Source organism: Lissotriton helveticus, chromosome 8 (genome assembly GCF_964261635.1).
Source record: "Lissotriton helveticus chromosome 8, aLisHel1.1, whole genome shotgun sequence".
Lineage (NCBI taxonomy): Eukaryota > Metazoa > Chordata > Amphibia > Caudata > Salamandridae > Lissotriton > Lissotriton helveticus.
The window spans coordinates 66115785-66139637 of record NC_136069.1 but is presented as its reverse complement, the minus strand read 5'-3'; the positions used below and the strand labels follow the sequence as shown (position 1 = coordinate 66139637).

The window sequence follows — 23853 nt, the reverse complement described above, 5'->3', positions numbered from 1 at the left end:
ATGGTAATTCGCTCTACTTAGGACTCCCAGACTACCAATTGGCCAGACTTCAGACCACTATGAACGACGCGGCTCGGCTTGTGTTTAAAGTCCCACGTCGCACTCATGCCTCCCCCCTCCTGCGCCAACTACACTGGCTCCCTATCAGACAGAGGATTAAGTTCAAGGGTCTGTGCATTGCACACAAAGCCATCTATGGCAAGGCACCGACATACATCAGAAACAGCCTAACTAACTACGCCCCAACCAGAGTACTTCGATCCTCGGAAGCCAGGATGCTAGTTTGCCCCCGCTCCCGCCTGTCCTCCATGGGAGGCAGAGCCTTCTCGTCTATCATTCCACAGATCTGGAACAGACTGCCTGACAACCTCCGTAAGGAACACTCCCCGTTACCTGTCAGGAAACAACTCAAAACCTTTCTGTTCAAGGAAGCCTGGGGCCCACAGTAAAGTACCGCCTCCCCACCCTCAACCTTAAGCAGGCCCCTCTCTCAAAGCGCTTAGAGACCGCTGGTGATAATGCACTATATAAATGTAAATTACAAATTAAACAAAATCATGACACTTCCGCCAATCTTGGACAGAAGGACACAGACCTTATGGGATCCAATATCACTTCACTGGCTCTCAACCATAGAATGTGTTGAATTCAAGAAACTACACCTCATCCATAGAGGCCTCCATTATCCATCACCTTCCCACAATTGCAAATGTGTGTGCTCTAATAAATAAATCTAAGTATTTGAATTGGCTTCATTTTGAATCACTAGATAGTTCCCCTCTGGGACACATTTGGTCCTCTTCTGCCAGGGATTTATTTATTTATTTATTTATTTGAAAGTTTTATATAGCGCGGACAAGATCCTTGCAGATATCAGAGCGCTTTACAAAGAGAAGTACATGAGGGAGCATGGTTAAACAGATAAAGCAATAGGTCAATAAGTACAAATTGGTGGCAACTAAGCCCAACATGAGTACAAAGTAGTACAAATAGGCGGTTACAGAGCCAGATCTGTGAGTAATAAACAGTTAATACAAATAATCAAAAGGGTCAAACATGTAGTATAGATCGGTACAGAGTACTAACAGTGATCAAGATAGTAGTTCAGGTGTATTTAGCCATGAGGATAGCTTTTACTTCATTTTTAAAGAGTGTGGTGGAAGAGATAAGCCTGGTTTCGGTCGGGAGAGAGTTCCAGATCCTAGGCGCCATTCCCGAGAAGGAGCGCTTATATGTTTTTTCCTTCCTGAATCTTCGAGGTTTCAGCAGAAGATTGTTTGTGCCTCTGGTGTTTCTAGCTCCTCCAGAGATTGTCAGTTTCTGAGCGAGGTATCCAGGTGCGTTTAGATGTACCGCCTTGTGTGTCATGCAGGCGATTTTCAGATGTATTCTAGCTTCAAATGGCAGCCAGTTCAGGGATTTCAAGTCAGGGGTAATATGGGAGTGTTTCTTTGACCCAGTGATGAGTCTCGCGGCAGCGTTTAGAGAAGCTCTTAGGGGTGCTGTTGTAGTTAGGGGGAGTCCGCAGAGGGCGATGCTGCCGTATTCAATTCGAGGGATGACTAGTGCTTGTACTGCGGTTTGGAAGTCTTTGGCTGGGAGGTGAGGTTTAAGTTTCCTCAAAGTGTTGATCTGGAAGTTTGCTCCCTTTGTTGACTTGCTGATATGTTGCTGCATGTTCAGATTGGTGTCAAGTGTTATGCCTAGGGATTTTGCTGAGTCCACGATGGTGGGTTGGACATTGAGTGCAGTTAGGTCTTTAAGCCAAATTTGAGTGGTGGAGACCTTCGCTGGAGGTGAGATCAGAAGGAACTCTGTTTTCAGGGCATTGAGTTTGAGATGATTATCGGGCAGCCAGGATTGGGTGCTTCTGATCGTTGAGTTCAGGAGCAAGATGTCCTTGGGGGACTGTAATTTGAGATAAAGTTGGGTGTCATCTGCGTACATGTGAAAGTGTACATTGGATGCTTGTAGCAAGGTGGTGAGCGGTTCCATGACTAGGTTGAACAGAGTTGGGGAGAGCGAGGATCCTTGGGGGACACCTAGTGTTACGGGAATTGGCGAGGACATCAGGTTGTTGCTCTTGAATTTCTGTGCCCTGTTATGAAGAAAGGAGGTGAACCACTTGAGAACAGTTCCAGATAAGCCCATTCTTGTGTTTAGAAGCTCTAGTAGATTCTCATGTTTAACAGTATCAAATGCCGAAGAGAGATCAAGGAGGATGAGGAGGCAGGTGTCATTTTGGTCTAGCATTTGAAGTGCGTCGTCAATTATGTGAGTCATAGCCGTTTCTGTACTGTGCCCTGCTCGGAAGCCTGACTGGTGAGGGTTGAGGAGCTCGAATTGTTCAATGTGTTTAGTCAATTGTAGTTGTGCGCATTTTTCCAGCAGTTTGGCGAGAGTGGGAATATTGGTAATGGGACGGTAATTGTTGAGATCAGAAGGGTCGGCTGTAGGTTTCTTTAGGAGAGGTGTGACCTGACCAACTTTTAGTGAGTCAGGTATGCTTCCTTGTTGGAGGGAGCTGTTGATAATTTTAGTCCAGAGAGGGATAAGGAAGGGGGTGAAGTCTTTTACTGCTGCAGCAGGGAGGGAGTCCGTGTGGTGATTGGATGGTTTCAGGGTGCTGAGCAGATTGCCAATTTCTTCTTCTGAGTATGTGCCAAAGGTTGACCATGTGGCATTGTTTTTAGGTTCAGTAGCTGCTAGGCACTGTGGTTTGGAGTAGCGGCTTGCGTCAATGAGGAGATCGCTCTTTATGTTGTCAGTTTTTTGAGAAAAGAAAGCAGCGAAGTCTTCACAGGAGGGTGCCTCACGCGCAGTGATGAGTGGTTGGGGTTGATCCTTGGATTGTGATCTGATTAGCTCAAACAGTTTTCTCGGACGGTTTTTTGCTTGGTCGAGCTGGAGGCTGAAGAAGTCTACTTTTGAGCGTTTTATTTTCCTGAAGTAGGCATTTCTCTTTCTCTTCAGATCTTTTAGGTGCATTGCCGAGGGAGCTGATCTCCAGGTACGCTCTGCCATTCGCATGTCTCGTCTATCTTCATTGAGTCTCCCGTCGTACCATGGATTGGAAATTTTAGTAGAGGCTCTTTTTAGCTGCAAAGGTGCAGCCTCATTAATTATAGAGGTCATAGCGTTGAGATAATGGTCAGTCAGTGTTTGAACGTCCGTATCGCCTGTCGGTGGCAGTAAGAAATTGCACCTGTTAGGGGGCAAAGAGCCTGGGTTGAGTCTTTTCATGTCTCTTTTCCAGACTTTTGGCTTGGATACTTGAGCCGGGTTAACTTTAACTTTTTCATTGATAAAAAATGTGACAGTATAATGATCTGACCAGTCACAGGGTTGGATGGAGTCGAGTTGGATAGATTCCTCTTTGGAGATGACCAGGTCGAGGATAGATCCTTTCTCGTGGGTCGGGCTGTTGCATATTTGGGTGAGGTTGAGGGCATCGAGGAAGTTTTTAAGACTATTTACCACCGCGTCCTTGCAATCGTTCCAGTGGAGGTTGAAGTCACCAAGGTATATTTGGGTGAGCTGTCGTCCGGAATTGGTTGAGATCATATCCATGATTTGTTGGGAAAAGGTGAAGTTGTCCCTGGGTGGGTGGTAGATGCTGTGAAGAGAACATATTGGTTTGCCCTCACTGATAATGTCAAGGCAGATGTATTCCCAGGTTGTTGGGGATGGTAGGGAGGTAGAATTGACTTTCTGAACAGAGAGGTTGTTCCTGTAGATGCATGCGATTCCACCACCTAATTTGCCTGCTCTGTCTAGCCTGATAATGTGGTAATTGGGAGGAACCAGAATGTCCATTATAGGTGTCGAGGATTCAGTAAGCCATGTTTCGGTCAGGATGATTAGGTCAAGGTCCGTTGATAAGAGGAGATCAGCAATAGCGGCAGAGTGTTTCGAGGCCGATCTACAGTTGAGGAGAGTGCATTTGAGACGAGGTGTGTTGAGGGTGGTGGATGGTTCTAGAGAGAGAGGGACTTTTCTAAGGTTATTGGGGATGGAGAGTCTGCTGTTTAGTGTGGGGGGTCTAAGGGGATTTGAGTGTATCGTGGGAATGTTGAGGTGTGGGGTGGTTATGTGATTTTGGGGGGCTGGGTCGTAGGAGCGGAGAAGGGTGAGTGTCGCGGTCAGAAGTATCGTTGTGGGTGCGACGAGGGCGGTTGTTGCGATTGCTAGCTGGGAGTGAGGACAGGTTGGGGGAAAGTTGAGTGAGAGAGTTAGTCGGAAGAGTGTGGGACCCGTTGGGCGGGGAGGTGTAGTTGTGTGAGGGGGGGTTGTAGGGACGGCGAGGGGGACGAGGGCAATTGCTGCGCCTATGGGCAGTGATTGCCGCCCGGTTTGGGGCGTGTTGAGTGAGGGAGTCAGCTGGAGGGGTAGGGGACAAGTTGGGAGGGGAGGTGGGTGCTGGGTGTATGGGGTGGGTGGCGAGTAGTTCCTTGATGTTGTGTATGTCTTCTTTGATCTGAGTGAGGGTGGCCATGATGATGTCCATCGTGGGGTAGGTGGTGGAGGTGGGGGCTGCAGTCAGAGGCGAATGGCTGACCAGGGAATTCGTGTGCATGTGGGAGCGTGGGCTGTTATTCGAGGAGGTATGCGTTGTGTTGGTGTCCAGGAAGGTGTTAGGGAGGAGAGATGTTTTGGGCGGGAGGGGTGTGGATGAGGTAGGGAGGAGGTTGGTGGTATGAGTGCGGGCATTGGTGGTAGGCGAGGGGGTCAGGGTGTCTGCTGGGAGACTGATAGTCGTGGTGGGGGAGCAGGAAGGGTAATGGGGGCTGAGAGTAGGAGGGGAAATGGGATAGGGTATGGTCCTGTTGTGGGGAGGGGGAGTTAAATTAAGAGAGGAGGTGTGCTTTGCGTGATTGGTTAGAAGGTAGTGGGGACTGAGAATGGGGGGGGAATGAAGGGGGGGATTTGTCGCAGTGCGTGTTGTTCTGGTGCTGGACTATGTTAGGTGCGTTGTGTGTGAGAGCTGTGCTGTTAGGGGTGAGCGGAGTAATGATGCCCGCTGTAGGTGTGAGAGGAGTGTTGATGGTATGTGTGGTGGTCTGGGAGTTGGTAAAGGAGGTGGGGGTGTGAGTGGAGTCTGGGAGGGCGCGATCTGTGTCTGAGTTTGAGGAGTGTGTTACAACTGCAAGGTGCTGAACTGGGATAGAGGGGTTGTGGGTGGGAGATGGGCGATCAGGGGTGGTAGGTGTGTGCCTGATTGAGGAGTATGTGGCTGTGAGGTCATGAATGGTGGGACTGGAGGGGATGTGAGTGTTGGACCTCGAATGGGAGAGGTGCTCTTTGAGGATGGGGAACAGGTTGTCTAGCAGTTCCAGGTTCCTGTCTGTGGATTGAGCTAGGACAATCCCATTATTGTAAATGGTGATGGTGGCTCTGCCTGGAAAGAGTTGGGATGGTGTGATGGAGAGAGTTAGGCTGTGAGCGGATTTCCTGGTGGAGGAGACGGTGAGTAGGGTGAGGAACGATTTTCTCCATTGAGCTCTGCGTGCGGTATGGAATATGATATCAGTGTTCAGGGATCCATTGACCGGTGAGAAGTAGGTGTCAGCAAAGGGTGTTTCAGGGTGTGACCTAAGGAAGTTGTGTTTAAAGCGTTTAGCGGCTTTTTTGGTGAGTGACGGTGGGTAGTTGATTTTATGTGTGTGATTGCCGATAGGATCCATGTTGCGATGATGGTTTAGGAAGGAATGGGGGAATGCAGTATAGTGGTATACATGTGCAGTGTAATCAAATACATACAGTAGGTTACACAGTGCAATAGTAGTACTAGAGATCGCTCAGCATAGCCCAAATGTAAGAGTGTGCAGAGAACCATATACATACAGTAAGTTATAGAGTACACGAGTGGCGCTAGTGATCAATCAGCATAAACCAGGATATGCGAGCGTGCAGTCTAGCAAATACCTACGATATTTAAGTATAGCAAATACATACTAAATTACAAAGTAGAGCAAGTATATAAGCCATACAAAGTACCAAAGTGAAGTAAAATCCTGGGAAAGGGTACAGATGCACGTATCAAGTTACGTGTGCAACCAGAGATATATGGGATAGTAGTCTGTGCCTTAGAGAGAGGAGTGAAAATGGATGCAGGTTGTGTAGCTGTGCAATAGTGCAGGGTACATTAGAAGTATATTAAGTATGAGGTAGCGGTCTGTGCTTAACATGAGAGAGCAGGTATGAATAGGAGTAGGTTACATTAGGTGTATATTAAGTATGAGGTAGCAGTTTGTGCGTAACAGGAGAGCGAGGTAGGAAAGGGAGTAGGTTACGGAAATGTGCAGAGTAGTGCAGAATACAATCGTAAGTATAATATTGATAGAATATAGGGAAAGGATCCAGATACAACAATTTACGTGAGTCAAAACTCCAGAATCGAAAGTGACATTGGTTGTCAACCCAAAAAGTATGAGGTAGCAATCTGTGCATTTACAAATGTTCAAAATACAGGTAAAAGTGGCACTAGTGAGGAACCCAAATATATGAGGTAGTAATCTGTGCGTTACAAATGTTCAAAATACCGATATAGGTATAATACTGCAATGATATGCAAACACTGTCATATATAAGGTAGTAATCTGTGCAATACAAATGTTTAAAATAAAGCTAGGAGTGTAATAATGCAATGATGGCAAACACTCTTTCATATATGAGGTAGCAGTCTGTGTATTACAAAAGTTCAGAATAAGGCTAGGAGTGCAATACTGCAATAATACAATAATAGGCAGACATTCTTTCATATATGAGGTAGCAACCTGCACTAAACAAATGATCAAACTATAGGTAGAAGTATATTACTACGGGCATAGACCGGCATTCTGTCCCACTAGTCTAAAATGCTATAGTTCAATAGAGACTAGACTAAAATGGCCGCCAATTAGTTCAGATCAAGACAGTAGTCCTTTGTTTGTTGCTGTGCAGGCTGGGAGAAAGAGAGATTAGTCCTCTGTTTGCTGCTATTACTTTGAGCATAGGGGAAGAGATTCCACTTTCTGTTTAAGCAAGCAGAGCTCAAGGCTAGCTGGGAGGAATTCTTATCTCTGTGTGGGGGAGTTAAGCTGAGGGGCCACATGGACAACCGAGGTATGGGGGATTTATTGTTACAGTTTTATGGCCCCAGCCATTTTGAACAAAGGAGTTAGATTTTTTAAAAGAGAGCAGGCGGGTGGGAGAAGTAAATACCTTAAGTCTCTGTGTTTCAGTAAATATTGCCAGTAGAGTTTTATAGAAGCACTGCATTAATCCATGATTGGCTCAGACCCTTCCTCTTCGTAGATGTATGTGGCTGTATGTACTTGATCTCACATCAGAGCTCCCAGCCTGTATTATACTGAAAAGCAGCTCATCCATTTGCCAGGTATGATGGATGATGGGTTTTTGTCACAAGGAGCAGTCACAGAGACCTGGAAACAGAGGCTGCAGGCAGCGGCGAGAAATCCACATCGGGGAAACCTAAGGTAGGCTTCTGGGGACCATGCTGGCACCTTTGGCCCGCTTCAGCTCAGGCTAGACGACTCGGGTGCAGTGGTGGGACACCCCCGCGCCGCACGGCCACCAGCTGCTGCGTGTGCCCCATTGCCTTGCCCTCTGCCTCGCTGCCTGCCTCGCTGCCGGCTGCCGGCTGACTCTGCTGCTGTTTGTTTTTGTTTTGTTTTGACCTCCATTTGTGCCTGTTTATTCTTACTTTTGTGCCCGTGTTAGCGTTCTGACCTTCATTTGTGCCTTGTATTGTTATTGGTAATTGTTGCCCGTGTTAGCGTTTTCCTTCCTGTTTCCCGCCTATTCTCGCCGCCCTCCGTCTTCCCTCCCCGCTCCCCGCCACCACCGCTGACCCCGCCCCTTTTTTCCTTCTGTTCCCTCCCCGCTCCCGCCTCCCAGCTGCTCCGCCCACCCGGGCACTTCGCCTTATATGGCGACCGTGCGAACGCGCAGCGTTGACGCGCAGCGGGCGCGCCGATTGTGCGCCGAAGGCGCGCCAAAGGTAAGCCCGTCTGCGCCCGTCCGCGCCTGGACCGCGCCCAGTGCCAGGACCCCTGGCCCACGAAGACCCCGACCTACCCGCCTGTCGTACTCCGCCGCCACCCTCACCGCACTCAACACCGGCCAAATCCCAGGATGCCGCCAAGCCACACCACGACGCACCCACGGACCTTTCAGCTGCCACGCCTGCAAATTCACCTGCATCCGGACCTGCCTCGCACCAGCACCCGCCAAGCTGAACTCCAGCATCACCCACCTCAAGTGCATCCTGCTCAACACCCGCTCCGTCCACAGACACGCCATCGAACTCTGGAACCTCCTAGACGCCACAGCCCCTGACGTTGCCTTCCTCACGGAGACCTGGATGAACGCCTCTTCAGCCCCCGACATCGCCATCGCTATCCCAGAGGGCTACAAGATCGTCCGGAGGGACCGCAACTCCAACCAGATGGGAGGAGGCATCGCCATCATCCACAGGAACACCATCCGTCTCACGACCAGCACCGACGACACCCTGACCAGCGCCGAACACCTGCATTTCCAGATCCACACCAACCCGAACACCACCCTCAGAGGCACCCTGATCTACCGACCCCCGGGACCACGCACACAATTCAGCGAGGACATCGCCGACTTCGTCAGCCCGCATGCCCTCCCCTCCGCTGACTACATCCTCCTGGGGGACCTCAACTTCCACCTGGAGAACAACAACGACCGCAACACCAGCACCCTGCTCGACAACCTCGCCAATCTTGGACTCAAGCAACTGGTGTCCACCCCCACCCACTCGCCGGACACACACTCGACGCAGTCTTCTCTTCCAGCACAGACATCGCCTTCAGCCACGCCACAGAGCTTCAATGGACGGACCACAGCTGCGTCCACTTCACCTTCAAGAGAACGACGACCCACCACCACCAGCAACAGGCCGCCCGCAGAAGCTGGAACAAGATCACAGCAGACCAGCTCGCCACCTCCCTGAGCCAGCACCCTCCTGCCAGCTCAGCGAACCCCAGCCAGGCCGCCGACAACCTCACGAAGTGGATCAACATCTGCGCAGACGAGCTCGCCCCGCTGAGGACCCCGCCCAGCAGACCCGGCAGCAAGAAAGCCCCGTGGTTCACCGACGAACTCAAGAGCTCCAAGAAGAACTGCCGAACCCTCGAGAAAGTCTGGAAAAGGGAACCTACACCGGACAACAGGACCACCCTCAAGCTGGCCACTCGGAAGCACCACCAGCTGATCCGCGCCGCCAAGAAAACTGCATTCAAGGACCGGCTGGACAACAACGCACACAACAGCAAGGAACTCTTCAACATCGTGAAAGAGCTATCCAACCCCAGCGCAGGAAACAACGACATCACCCCATCGCAAGACCTCTGCAACTCCCTCGCTTCATACTTCCACAACAAGATCGCGGACATACACAACAGCTTCAACAACCAACCAACGCACACCAGGACCGAACAACCACCCCCCACCACCACCCTCCACGCCTGGACCCCGGTCAGCACCGAAGACACCATCCGCACGATGAACTCCATCCACTCCGGATCACCGACCGACCCCTGCCCTCACCACGTCTTCAACAAGGCCGACGCTGTCATCGCACCCCACCTGCGAGACATCATCAACACTTCCTTCGACACCGCCACCTTCCCTGAGAGCTGGAAGCACGCCGAACTCAGCGCTCTACTCAAGAAACCAACAGCGGACCCCACCGAACTCAAGAACTACCGTCCCATCTCGCTCCTCCCGTTTCCAGCCAAAGTCATCGAGAAGACCGTCAACAAGCAGATGGCCGCCTTCCTCGAGACGAATGGATCCCTCGACCCCTCACAGTCCGGCTTCCGAGCCAATCACAGCACCGAGACCGCCCTCATCGCCGCCACCGATGACATCCGAGCCCTGATGGACAACGGAGAAACAGCGGCCCTCATCCTCCTAGACCTCTCCGCGGCATTCGACACTGTCTGCCACCGCACCCTAGTACAACGCCTCAGCAACGTCGGAATCCAGGACAAGGCGCTGGAATGGATCATCTCCTTCCTCGACGGAAGAACTCAGAGAGTCCGCCTACCACCGTACAAGTCAGAGGCCTCCGAAGTCATCTGCGGCGTCCCTCAAGGATCCTCTCTGAGCCCCACCCTCTTCAACGTCTACATGAGCCCCCTCGCGGCCATCGCACGCCAACACAACCTCAGCATTATCTCCTACGCCGACGACACCCAGCTGATCCTCTCCCTGACCAACGACCCCGCCTCCGCCAGAGCCAACCTGCACGAAGGGATGAAAGAGGTAGCCGAGTGGATGACGACCAGCCGCCTGAAACTGAACTCTGACAAGACGGAGGTCCTCATCCTGGGCTCGTCTCCCTCCGCCTGGGACGACTCCTGGTGGCCTCCCGCCCTGGGCACCGCACCCAAACCGACAGACCATGCACGCAACCTGGGCTTCATCCTGGACTCCTCCCTCTCCATGACCAGGCAAGTCAACAACGTCTCCTCGGCGTGCTTCAACATCCTACGCATGCTACGGAAGATCTTCTGGTGGATCCCCACCGAGACCAGGAAGACCGTCACCCAGGCCCTCGTCACCAGCCGACTGGACTACGGCAACGCCCTCTACGCCGGCACCACCGCCAAGCTCCAGAAGAGACTCCAGCGGATCCAGAACGCCTCAGCCAGACTCATCCTCGACATCCCACGAACCAGCCACATCTCCGGACATCTGAGAGACCTTCACTGGCTCCCCGTCAACAAAAGAATCACCTTCCGCCTCCTCACCCACGCACACAAAGCCCTACACGACCAAGGCCCGAGCTACCTCAACAGCCGGATCAACTTCTACGCTCCCAAACGCCACCTCCGATCAGCCAACCACGCCCTCGCCGCCGTCCCCCGCATCCGAAGAGCGACTGCAGGAGGAAGGTCCTTCTCCTACCTGGCCGCCAAGACCTGGAACTCCCTCCCGACCGACCTCCGCCTGACCCAAGACCACCTCTCCTTCAGGAAGAAGCTGAAGACCTGGCTGTTCGAGCAGTAGCGGCACCCCCCCCTCCCCCAGCGCCTTGAGACCCTATGGGTATGTAGCGCGCTCTATAAGTGCCACTGATTGATTGATTGATTGGTGCTTTCTGGCATCAGGTTTTCACAGCCTTGGAGCCTCAGTCTTTGGTACCTGCAGGATGCAAGGGAGCAACTTTGCTGTTCCACAGGAGTTCCTGGTTCTTGGGCGAAGTGTTAGCAGTTGTCCCATGCTTTGGAGACAAGGCAGCTACAGGACAAGTCGTTTTTTTGGTCAAATTGTTTAAGAAAGCAATAAGATTGCCGACAGGGTTGGTGCCAAGTCTGTGGCTTGATTTTCTGTTCTGGCGTCATGCGACTCTTCGCATCCATCTTTTTCTTTCAGGTTGGCAGGATCTAATTTTCTGGTGGCACGGTCTCGGCTAAATAATAGATTTAGGGGCATTAGGGGAGTGTAGGGTAGTAGCCAATGGGCTACCTACACTTGGGGTCACTAGGTCCCTTATATGACCACTTTCAATGGGAAGTGGGCATAACCCTCTCTCAGAACTCCTTTTCTTGTCCCCATCTTCCTTCTCACCCTCTCCTCTGATCCTGACCTGCCGTCTTGTTCTGTCCTTTGTCAGTTCCTTTCTCCCTGCTCCCACTCATTCCCACGTTTCCCTTCTCCCTCTTTTCCCTTTGCTCCCATTGCTCCTTAATATCTTATGTTTTTGTAATGATCTAATCATTAGATGTATTTGTATAACCTTGTTTTTCCTCTTCCTCGCAACGATCTTTCATGTAAATTTTTAACGTTTGTAATATGCTAAATGCTAAATTCCTCATGTAAAGCGCTCTGATACCTCCGGGTCTAGCAGCGCTATATAAAACTCTTAAAATAAAAACAAAGATGGCAGACACTGAAAAGTTGAATCCACTTCAGGTAGCCCACCTTAGGGTATGAGGGTGGGCATGCCTCTCTGACTACTAATTTTCCTGCCTGTCCAGGTGCCAAAGGGCTCTGGACAAAGTGGGGCGGCATCCTCTACTGAGAAGCAAGCTAGAATCGCATACCAAAGGAGGTGGGCTTTTTGAAGTTCCCTGCCTTGGAGTGCTAATTGGCAGGTCATTTTGCGGGAGGGGGTGTAAACACTCTCTGCCCCAGCAGGCTTTGTTTCTGACATCCTAAGAGCAAAGGCCCTCACCCCTGGAGGTCAGAAACTCGCCTCTGCTGTCAGGCTGACTGGGACCAGTCAGCTGGCACACCAGTGGTTGGTAGGCTTTAGGAGACACCTCTAAGGTGCCATCTGGGTGCTTGTATTATTAAATCCAACACTGGGATAAGTGTGGGTTTATTAATAAGAGATCCTTGATACCAAACATCCCTGTTTTCAGTGACGCCGTCATGTTGCTGGGAAACTTGTTTTTACCAGTGCCCAGCACGTTATTAAAATGGCTGGCCTGGTCACTTGTACTGGAAGTGGTGGGAGTGACCATCACAGGGGCATATCTGCTCCATGCAGTTATGCCCACACATGTATTAAAGTGACCTTGCCTTAGCGCTGTAAAGCCTGCTGTAGGGGTGACTAACAATTATTGCATGTAGTGTTAGGGGACATGACACACAGGGATGTGTAACATGTTGTGTTTTCACTTTTGCCTGCACCAAAACACGCATCCTCCAATAGCACTCTGTAAGTGTTTGGTGAGAGGTCCCTTAGGGTGGCACAATACATGCTGCAGCCCTTAGGGACCCTCTTTAGCCCTCTAGCCCTAGGTACCAGGTACTAGGGACTTATAGGGAGCGCTAAAGGTATTGCCAATTGGAGTACAATTGCACGGTTTTGGGAAAGATATCTGGCATAGGGGACCTGGTTAGAAGGAACCCAGTGCACTTCCAGTCAAATTCACATCAAATACAAGGCAAAAAGTGGGGGCGACCATGTCAAAAAGGGTCAGTTCCCTGCAAGTGCCACTCGAGGCGGAACATGTCTTGGATCGAGAGACACATTGGAAACTCTAAAATGCAGAAGTGCTGACATTGCGAGTGCTCAGCAGTGACGAACAGATCAAGACATGGTTCTACTTATTCAGGAAGAGACCTTGCGACACATCCAGGTGTTACTGCCACTCGTGATCCGTGAGGCACTGACAGCTGAGTTTGTGCACCCTGGCGTTTAATGGTTCTGCAATGTCATGCACCACCATGAAGATTCCATGTGGGCCCAGCCACTTCCAGAGGCGCAAGGACTCGTGGCACAGTGTCTGTGGCCCCACCTTACCCTGTTTCCTGCAGTAGTATACGGCGAAGTTGTTGTCTGTGAGAACCTGAACCAACCTCCACTGATGTATGGAAGGAAGGCCTTCAGTGCCAATGGGGATGGGCCTTAGCTCTGGCAGGTTGGTATGGAACCGGTACTCTGCCGGAGACAAGAGGACTCTGATCTTCACTCCTCCCAGGAGGGCAACTCAGTCTATAAGAGACGAATCAGTCACTTCCGTCAGCTCTGGGAGAGAAAGGGGCCGCCACTGACCTAATCGCAGTCCAGAAACACTACAGCAGATCCTTTGCAGTCGACTCCAAAATCTGAATGTGCTCGGAGAGGTCCCCTTGATGTTGAGTCCACTGAGACTTCGGATCTCATTGCAAAACAGCACGTGCCACCTTGCATGCATGACCAGCAGGATGAAGGAAGTCATCAGTCCCAGGAGCCTTAGAATCAACTTAATTGCAATCCAACACTGAGCCTAAAAGATGGGGGATCAAAGCCTGAATGGGCTGCACTCTTTCTCTGGAGAAAGGCACAAAATCAGACCGTGTCTACAATGGCTCAGATGAAGGGGGAGCACATGAGAAGGGGTCAGGTGTGACTTTGGCACATTCATAGTGAACACCAAAGATGATAAGAGGATCGCCATAGTCTAGGGGTGGATGACGACTGCTTAAGACAAGCCCGTCTTCAACAACCAGTCATCAATGTAGGGGATGATTGGCATCCCTTATCTCGGAAGATGTGCAGCCACCGCCAACACATTTGTGCACCCCCAAGGGGTGCTGCTTAGACCAAAGGGAAGCACAGCAAGCTGGAAATGCTACTGTCCCACAACTAACAGCAGGTAACGTGGGTGGACCGGCAGTACGGGTATATGGAAATAGACGTCCTGCCGGTCCAAGGCTACCATTCAGTATCCAGAGTCTACGTCAGACTGGAACAATGTGAGCACTTTGAATTTTTCCTTCCGGAGGAGGGCACTGTGAGGGTGCAGTCTAAACTAGCCTTGAGGCCTCCGCCAGAAAGTAGCAGGACGAGCAACCACATCCTACTTTTGATGCAGGCACCCTCTCGATATACGCTTTGACCAAAAGGGCCTGCACTTCCTGCTGCAAAAATGGTTCTCTCTCAGTTGTTGGCGAGAAGGCAAAAGGTGCGGCAGTGCAGATAGGAAGGGGAGGGCACAGCCCTTGCGAACAAGTGGCAGGACCACTAGTTTGATGTTATGGCCTGCCAACCCAACACGAATCATCTAAAGGGGCTTTACGGATGGACCTACAGGGGTTCGGGTAGCAGACCAGGAGGCCCACTGACCTTGGCTGAGGGGGCGGTGGGCCCCATGGCTGCTACTGCAAACCTGCTGTGCACCATGCTGGGGCTGGATTGGCGGTATGGGGTACTTCTACCAAAAGCGTGGAAGGAGTAGCATGTGGCTGGCAAGTTGGGGCAGATAAGCCCAAAGACTGTGCCATAGCTCTGAGCTCCTTGACCCGCTCGAGAGTGAAGTCTGCCTGGTGCCCAAAAAGGAGAGTCCCATCGTACAGCATGTCTATGAAACTGGGCATCGCCTACAAAATTGGTGGTCTGCAGTCAGGCATGACGGCAAATTAATGGAAACGGCGGTGTCCAAGACACTACAAGTCATGAGCTTGGCAGCATCCCGGCTGTTCTGAATGGCTTGGGCAAGGATAGGCTGGAGATTTACGGGGACACCTGTGAGGACTTGAGCCTCAGAATCCCGAAGGGCATGGGAATAGCTTCCCAGTTGCCAGCTGGCATTCACAGACTGGAACGCCAAGGTACTAGATGAAAATACTTGTTTGCCAAATGTTTAAACACATTTAGACTTTCTGTCCAGGGGAGTAGCTGGAAATGTGTTTGGATTGGTCCTACATCCAGACATTCGCACCACCAAATTCTCTGGGGAGGGATGCTGAGATAGCAAAGGGGAGCAACTGGGGCAGGGCAATGGTATTATACAATGTGATTGCGGACTGGTGGGCCATGGCAATTTTTAGCCTATGTCCCTAATAAGGTGTCTTATAAGGCCTTTTAAATGGCAGGAGAGGCTCAGAAGATGTTTGCCCTCCGGAACTTCCATCAATATGTTAGTCTTGACTTCCAAAGTGGGGAGCTCGAGGCCAAGGACTTCAGCTGCCCTATGCATTACCCTGGCGTAGGAAGCGTATTCTTTAGTGTGGCTGGTACAGGGTTTGAGAGAAGGCCCGTTTCAGGGGAGGTGTTAAGACCACTAGTCCCTTGCAAGTCAACATACCAAATGAATTTAAGAAAGGGCTGAGCTAACTCATCACACGTATCATATTCATTGTCCCGAGTCTGTACCAAAAAGAGAATGCAAAGTGTGATGTCTGTGAAAGTGGCGGAGCAAGCAGCACCTCAACTGCTGTCAGGAGCGACATCCAGTGAGGTCGGACCAGTGCCTTCTCGGAGTCAGACAGGACTATCGGAAGCACTTCGAGTGGCGTCTTATGGATTTGTTATCCAAGTCTCAGTAACTGGCGGGGACTGCTCTGCTCAATGTGGGGTCTGGGAGGAAGCCAGAAGCAATGAAAGGGACTAAAAGGGATCAGCTGGCGTCAACGGCGAATCTGCCAGCGTTGTTCCAGGTGGTGGACCTCTCGGATACTTGGGGACCGAAGGCAAACCATGGGGAGTCGGTAAGAAGCCAAAGCATAGCTGTGCAGAACTTTTTGATCTGGTTCGGGTTGAATGGCGAACCCAGAAACTTGGGTGTTTCTGGAACCAGTTATGGTATTGGCTCCAAAGTTGGCTGACTCAGAGTGTGATCTAAATCCATGAAGGCACTCTAGCTAAGGCGAGAGGGGGCTGAGTCCCACTTAAATTTATGTTTTTTTTGACTTACCGAACAATTTGGATTGTGATGAAGGCCAGCTCCACAAGCAGCTTTGACAAATCCTGGGGAAGGAGTGGGACTGAATCTTTGACTTGTACAACCACTTAGAGTGGTCTCCGAGAGGAGTCTTTTACTCAGCGATAAAGTTTTGCATTGCGTTCTCAGATGGCCTTCAGATTCATCGACGCGCAATCACTGCATGCTTTGGAGTCATGACTCGACCCCAGGGACCACAGGCACATCTAATGGAGATCTGTCAAAGACAATTACTATCCAGAGTCCCAACAGGGCTTAAAACCTGTAGTTTCAAGAGGGGGGGGGGGGGGGGGGTGTCATCATCCCTCGCACACAGTAGAATTTAGTAGAAATATCGAGGTAAAGAGTCTATAAGAAGAAGCTGTAAATCAGCATCAGGAGGAGCAGACAGAGAGGAATTGACTTCAGCGTGTTGGAGTGGCGCTTATATTGCCCACTGCCCGTTAGCTGAACGATGTTGGGTGTGGAGCTGCTTGGTACCACCTTCCAGCATGCTAACGTACTGCTGAAAGGGTTCTGGTTTCAGTCTGACACCAGGGGAATATTCAAAAGGCGAGGAATCTGTGGCTACAAGTCTCTATCAGAAACACTTATTTTTCGTTCCTTTGTCCTAAACCCTGTTTAACATTAAGATGTCTGTAGCTCGCCACCTTAGGGCACAACTGTTTAGTCACTTCCTTCTTTGATGGAAAGGAAGTTCACAAGTACCAGGCAGAACACGTTTTGCCCTCAGTGATTGCCGACTCCATCTTGAGGACTAAAGATTTAATTTGTGAATGCAATATGAAAGAGCCATACATGCCTAATCTATGATCTCTTTCTGACACTTGCATGCTGTCTATGACATAGAACACTGATCACAAAAAAACTATTCCTCTTGAATTCCAAAAACAGTACTAAGACAGAAGAGTTACTAATCTAATTGGCACATACCAAGACAGGAAGAAGTTGGTAAAAACAAAGTGGGATTGTAACAAAAGATGGTGTGGGTAGAAATACAAAATACCAAACAAGGGCATTATAAACAAGACATCTCTCAAAGTTAGGAATTAAACTCTGCATACAGTGCATGGGATTATCAAAAGAAATTGCTCGTTGTCATCCAGTATCCATGTTCTTTTGGACATGTGCTTTATCCTTTTCCTGCTTTTTGAACCCTCACTGCGTTCAGTGTGGCCCGCTCTTTCTCTTTTTCTCCTCCAATTACCTGTCTTCTAATGTATCGTCCACCCCAGCCTTCTCCTTTGTTTCTGCCAGCATTTCAAGACCTACTGGCCAACTTGGTGGTTAATTATGCCTCTGTCCTGGTGTCAGGTGATTTCAACTACTGGCCCTCGGACCCTCTAGAGTGCACCTCCTCTAAACAATTCACCGAATCCCTCCAGTCCTTGAACTTTGTCCCTCATGTATTTGTCCCCACACACTCCCATGGTCACACCTTAGACCAGGTTTGGTCCCTCAATCTCTCTGTTTCCCCTGTGTGTGTATTCCCTTGCTCTTGGTCTGATCATGACCTTATTTCCTTTTCTCTCGTCCTCAACCCCGTCATCAAGGTTCCACACGCCAAAAACACCTGGGCGCGGAATTGGAACCAGGTTGATTTCCCCACACTGACCTCCCTGCTTATGAATTCCTCTCCCAATCTCTCAGGTCTATCTTCCAATTTACAAGCCACTGCTATTAACACCTGGCTTGCTGGAAGCTGCGACTCGGTCGCTCCCCTACGCCGCATTTCTACTCGACGGCTCAAGGACTCTAATAGGTGGTTCAGTGACGACTTAAAGGAACAAAAATTGGCCGTACGACAAGCCGAGAGGCAGTGGAGAAGAAACTACTGTCCCCTATTGAAAAACCAATATTCTTCATTGCTAACAGAGTACAAAAAAGCTATTTTAGCCACCAAAACTATGTATTTCTCTACAAAAATTCATTCAGCTGAAAATAAACCCAGGGAGATTTTCACCATAGTTAACGATTTAGCCTACTCGGACAGGGCCTTACCCCAATCTCCTCCTACTCAGGCCCTGTGTGACCAACTAAATTTCTATTTTCTGGACAAGATTGCAACTATCAAGGCAAATATCCCCCCTCCCTCTTCTAATTTTGTTGACCCTCTCCCCCTACTGTTCAGTCCCGTGTCACCTCAATTCCTCCCCTCACCAAAGAAATATTTTTAGAGATGCTGCCTAAAGTCAAATCTGGCTCTCCGGCAGACATCTGTCCGGCACGAATTCTACAACAGATTTACTCTGCCTGCCCCCAGCCCCCAATCACTTTCCTCAATAGCTCTCTTACCCAGGGAGTCGTGATCCCCGCACTTAAATCAGCTACAATAGTGCCCATTTTAAAGAAGCCCGGCGCTGACCCGTCCACTCCAGCCAATTACCGCCCCATTTCCCTACTGCCCTATTTGGGGAAGGTGCTTGAGCGCCATGTCACCTCGGTACTCAGCACCCATGTAGAGGTAAATGGGGGCTTGGCGTCTCGTCAGGCCGGCTTCCGCCCTAGGCACTCTACCGAATCCGTTGTGGTGTCGGTCCTGGACAATCTCAGGGAAGGCATGGACCGGAATAAACATCAGGCGCTGGTGCTCCTCGATCTCTCCGCCGCTTTTGACACGGTGGACCATACCATCTTACTTTCACGTGTCAGAGCGGCGGGAATCGAGGGCTCAGCCCTGGTCTGGCTATCGTCCTTCCTGAGGGACCGCACCCAGGCGGTTCGGTTGGGGGATCTCACGACTGCCCCACTCCACGTCACTTGTGGTGTTCCCCAGGGTTCCTCACTTTCTCCTTTACTCTTCAACCTATACATTTCTCCTTTAATCTTTGCTCTCCAGCAGCTGGAGGTCACCGTATATAACTATGCGGATGACCTCCAGCTCATTTTCAGTCTCTCCTCTTCTCCCCACTCTATTTCTAATTTCCAGTCTATTATGATTTTTATCAGGGACTGGATGAACCACAACCATCTCAAATTGAACCCGGACAAAACCGAGTTGGTTCTCACAGGTGGATCTTCCAGTCCCTGGAACTCTCTTTTTTGGCCCCCTTCGTTTGGTCCTTCCCCCACTCCTTCCTCCACAGTCAAAACCCTGGGTGTTAGGGTGAATAACCAACTCACCTTACACTCACAAATTAGTTCTGTTGTCTCCTCCTGTTTTCTCACTCTCCGCACTATTCGCACTGTCTCCCGTTTCTTTTCCCCTCTGGCACTTAAACTGATCATGTCCGCTCTGGTGATTTCGCGGCTGGACTACGCCAATGCCCTTTACAACGGCATCCCTGCATTCAGCCTGCGGAAGCTCCAGCTGATTCAGAACCAAGCGGCACGATTGGTGTATGGTCTTTCGCGTTCTCATCACTCTACACCCCTCCTTAGGGAGCTTCATTGGCTCCCTGTCAAGGAGCGTTCCCTTTTTAAAATTGGTTGTATGATTTTCCAGGCTCGCCAAGGGTCTGCTCCCGCTTTTATTTCCTCCTTGATTAATGAATATGCTCCTGTCAGAGAGCTCCGATCATCGTCCAAATCTCTCCTCCAAAATCCGCGCTACAAACGAAAGAAGTGGGGAGGTGCCAATTTTTCAACTCTGGCTCCCACTTTCTGGAATTCCCTCCCCGACCATTTACGATTTTTCTCCCATTATCCTTCCTTCCGCAAAGATCTTAAAACTTTTTTGTTTAAACAAGCATTTTCTCTGTAAACTGTGCCTCATGTTATTTCTTGGGCCAGTCATCCACAGCTTCGTTTTGCCTAACCTTGTCTATACAGCGCCAAGAAACCGCAGGGTGTATGCCGCGCTCTACAAATGTTTTAAATTCAAATTCAAATTCAATTCAGTCATTTGTTCGTATGCACATCATTTAAGTATAAAGTGCATAATATTGTTTGCTGTTTCATTCATACGTATTCACAGTAAAATTATGCTTCTTTAAAGGTTGCTAATGCGTCACTATAATATATTATTTACATTCATGCAGTATGATATTTAGAAAGAAACAATAGTTTTAGACAAATGTTCAAGAGAATTTCCGCATTTGTTTCCACAACTTACATTGCAAATCACAACACTCATTTTTCTGATAAAAAAGTTGAGAAACCTTATATAGGATAGATAGAAACATATTGTAGCAAGAATGAATTTTCAGCATTCTATGAGGAAGCATCACATTTATAAACTGTCCATGTGAAAATTGTATGTTAGAGCTTGCAGACTTCAGTGGCTGGCTAGATATCTGGTTCTAGAAAGAACAGCAACACACCAAAGAGTGACCTTGCTTCCCACACAGACTGAAAGAGCATTGACTTTCAAACTGTAATGTTTGTGCCAGGCTACTTGGAGAATACTATTCATGCTATTTTGGTTCTGATGTAGATATTGGCTTGAGGCTAGGAAAAAAAGTATAACATCACAGACTAAGGGTATCCAAATATTTATTGAACAATGAGGAAATAGGAGGAACAGACTATCTGAAGAGTACCCTTCTTACAAGTAATGCAATAAGCAAAACAACCATTCAAGATTGTGAGAAAGAGTGTTGCGTGACTTTAGCATAGCACTTTACACTGTTCCTTTACTAATGTAAATGTAGCATGTTAGGATAAGGACAGCATCAAATTGGGGTCCAAGTCCTAAAGAAAGTTGCTGACCTTTCAGGAGGCTTGAACTGTCAGCTGAAACATGTTGGCCATTGGAAATGTGGACCATTGATTATCCTCTCTATATGTCCCAATATTACGGTTTTTAATCTTATCCTTGGAAACCCAATTAAAGTTACTCAAGGTTCACCTCTAGGTAAATTTAAAATGTTTCCATGTGTTCCCTTGTCTATTTATGCATCTTTGGAGTACTAATATTCACAAAAAAGGCCTTCATGAAGTGTTTGCATACAACAGAGTGCGTCCATACTACCAGTAATGGAGTCCAGGTGAGGAGCAACCCAATGATGAAGAATAGCACCCAAGGTGGGTGAAGCTTTTCTCCCTTTTAAATAACTATGTTCTTATAGAGATAAACCAATTTGTTCCTATTTATCTTATTACTTAATCAGTTCCCACAGTCTGAATGTCGGTTTTGTTTGCCGTTGTATCTAAATATTGCCATCTAACATACTGCCAATTTGATCTTTTTCATGTATTGCATTTATTCTATTCATCATAATTTTCCTATCTGCAACTACAATTATTCATATACTCTGCATTAGCCTAGGAGTAAATGAAGCCTCAAACTCCAGTGTGGATTTCATGTGTGTGTTTATTTTTAGGGAAAGGGGTTTCAATAACCCATTTTAAATAAATGGATTCCTGCAGTCTCTATCAGGAGTGATCGTGCCCCAATAGACATTATCTTTAGGTAAGATGTAGGAAGTGCATGTCTACAGCGGACATGAAAAAGGTACTTTAAATAAAGTATTTGCAAACCTAGCAGTCTTATTTCATAAGGACAAAATATAATTTCACAAAAGTCTCTACTTTAGTGACTTGAATAAAAGACAATGGAGATGTATTTATGGTATAGGGGTAAAAACAATCTGCCTTCTTTGCCATAAAATTGAGGGTGGTGGGATTTTTTTTTATAATGCATTAGGTGAGATTATTTGGTGGACCTGTTAGGCCTGGGCAGTAAATTCCATTCCGTTCGCGGAATTTGGGTAATTTCGCGGAGAACGCGAAATTGCACACAATTCTGCGTTCTGCGACTTCGCGAAATTTTTAGCTTGTTCGCGTTCGCAAAATGCGTGTTTGCAAGATATTTCTCCCCGAGCACGCAAACAGCGATTGCAAACAGGAAAAAAGCATCACGAACAAGCAATTCCGCGTGTTCGCGGAATTTCTGCGTGTTCGCAGAGATTTTTTACCGTTTCCTGGAGATTTGCATAACGCGGTTACGCAAATTCCGCCCACCCCTAGAAATTGTGTTACCTGAAAGTCACAGGTTCATATTTCTCTGGGTCCAGTTCAGGCTCTCTTCCTTAGGACAATGAAAGCAGTACTAATAAGTTGGATGCTAAAGCCCTACGCTAGTCCGAAGCAAGCACTTTGGTGATAATTTTACTAAGACCTAAACATTGGAAAAACGATTGAAAACACTTTACTTACCGGTTCATTGTCTTTATCTCTTTCAAGCCTTTCCAGTTCTTCGAGCAGTGATTTGTGTTGTTCGTGCAGAGCTTCCAACTGGGATTCACTAACTTTATAAATATCCTCTACAGAAAAAAGTAAAAGCATTAAAATCATTGCGATCATTCCTACTTCTCTACTGCGCAGAAGAACTACTACTGGCTGTGGTAGGCCACTTTATATAACCAACTACATAGAATGTGTTTGTCTTTTATTTCGCTTTAAACAAGAACTCTGTAGAACATTTGGTTTAAGCAGTAAAAATAGACTGATCTGTTTACCCATTAGTTCAACTAACACTTGGATCCTGAGATTTGAGGAATATTGCCTAATGTCACCATTTACAAAATAGCCTGAGCAAGTGCCATGTAGTTAAAGAAGCTGCCTTTGAAGGAAAATTTCAAATGTTCAAGTTACTTCACTATATCACTGGTTATCCAACAAAGACCATCTATGTCACAATTGTGGATACGCTTTCTGAAATCTTTAGACCCTGGGGCAGAACAGACTTCGTCAAATTACCATCATGAGACAGAGTACCCAATGAACTGTAATTCACGCAACCCACTGAGCATTACATAAGAAAAAAGTGTATTCGGTAATGATCAGTCCTGTGAGACTCACAGCATATTTGTTATTAGTGACTCCAAACCTCTTTTCACTATGAAATGACAAACCCAAGAATTCACATTAGGAATATTTCTACAACTTTATTCAAATCAGAATATGACCCTAGTGTACATAATATGTACCTTGGTTACTACGAAAACAAACAAGGTAGTGGCAATAACATTTGTTAATAAAAAAGTAAATAATAATGCAACATTCAATCAGTAATTTAGAGTTCCTCTGCATCAGTTCTCCAACCCCTCCCTAAGCTAATGTTGGCACTGAAAAGGAGTCGGTGTTACTTCTTAGATGGCCTTTTTCTCACAAAAGTATTGTTCTGTAAGAAGATGGTGTGCCCTCTGTCTCCGCTCTCAGCAGCTAAGGTGTCTCATAAGCCCATCTGGAGCTAGATGTGCCTTCCTTTAGCCTTCAGAAATTAAAAGGTATTTACAGCTTTTGGCTATGCAACCCTCAGCATGCTGTCCCTTAGAACAAGTATTCCTCTCTCCTAATGACATTCTCATTCGGCTTATATACTCTCCTTCAGACTTCCTTGAATGATTTTGAAACAATCAATATCAAAGCTCTAATATCCTTTCACCTACATATGTTTCAGTGAAACCTTGTGTACAGTTTAGAAAAAATAACTATAAAATCAAGATTTCAGATTATAGTGAAACAAACATAAAACAATATAGTCGAGCAAACTGAACTGCAATGAAACAACAAAATCATTCTGGCTTGTGTGCATTTCTAATGAAAAGAAAATGCATTTGAATAAATGTAAATGAAATGTAAGGGAGAGGACCTATATAGGAAACATGTGAAGATCATATCAATGCTTGCCTAATATTGTGCCAGAATTGAGTGGATGATTACAACATTTTGGTTAGAATCTTTTATTCAGTGAGTCATACATTTGGTGTGGGGC

The 23853-nt window shown here is 48.1% G+C and overlaps 1 protein-coding gene across 1 annotated transcript in view; it reads right to left on the bottom strand.

The window, feature by feature from the left end:
• The window catches only part of NDC80 (NDC80 kinetochore complex component), a 255954-nt gene that overhangs the window by 136740 nt on the left and 95361 nt on the right, over window positions 1-23853 (bottom strand). Inside the window, exon 9 of the mRNA XM_078656636.1 lies at window positions 22293-22399. Within this exon, the coding sequence (XP_078512762.1) occupies window positions 22293-22399 (107 nt within the window). The remainder of the gene's footprint in view (window positions 1-22292; window positions 22400-23853) is intronic.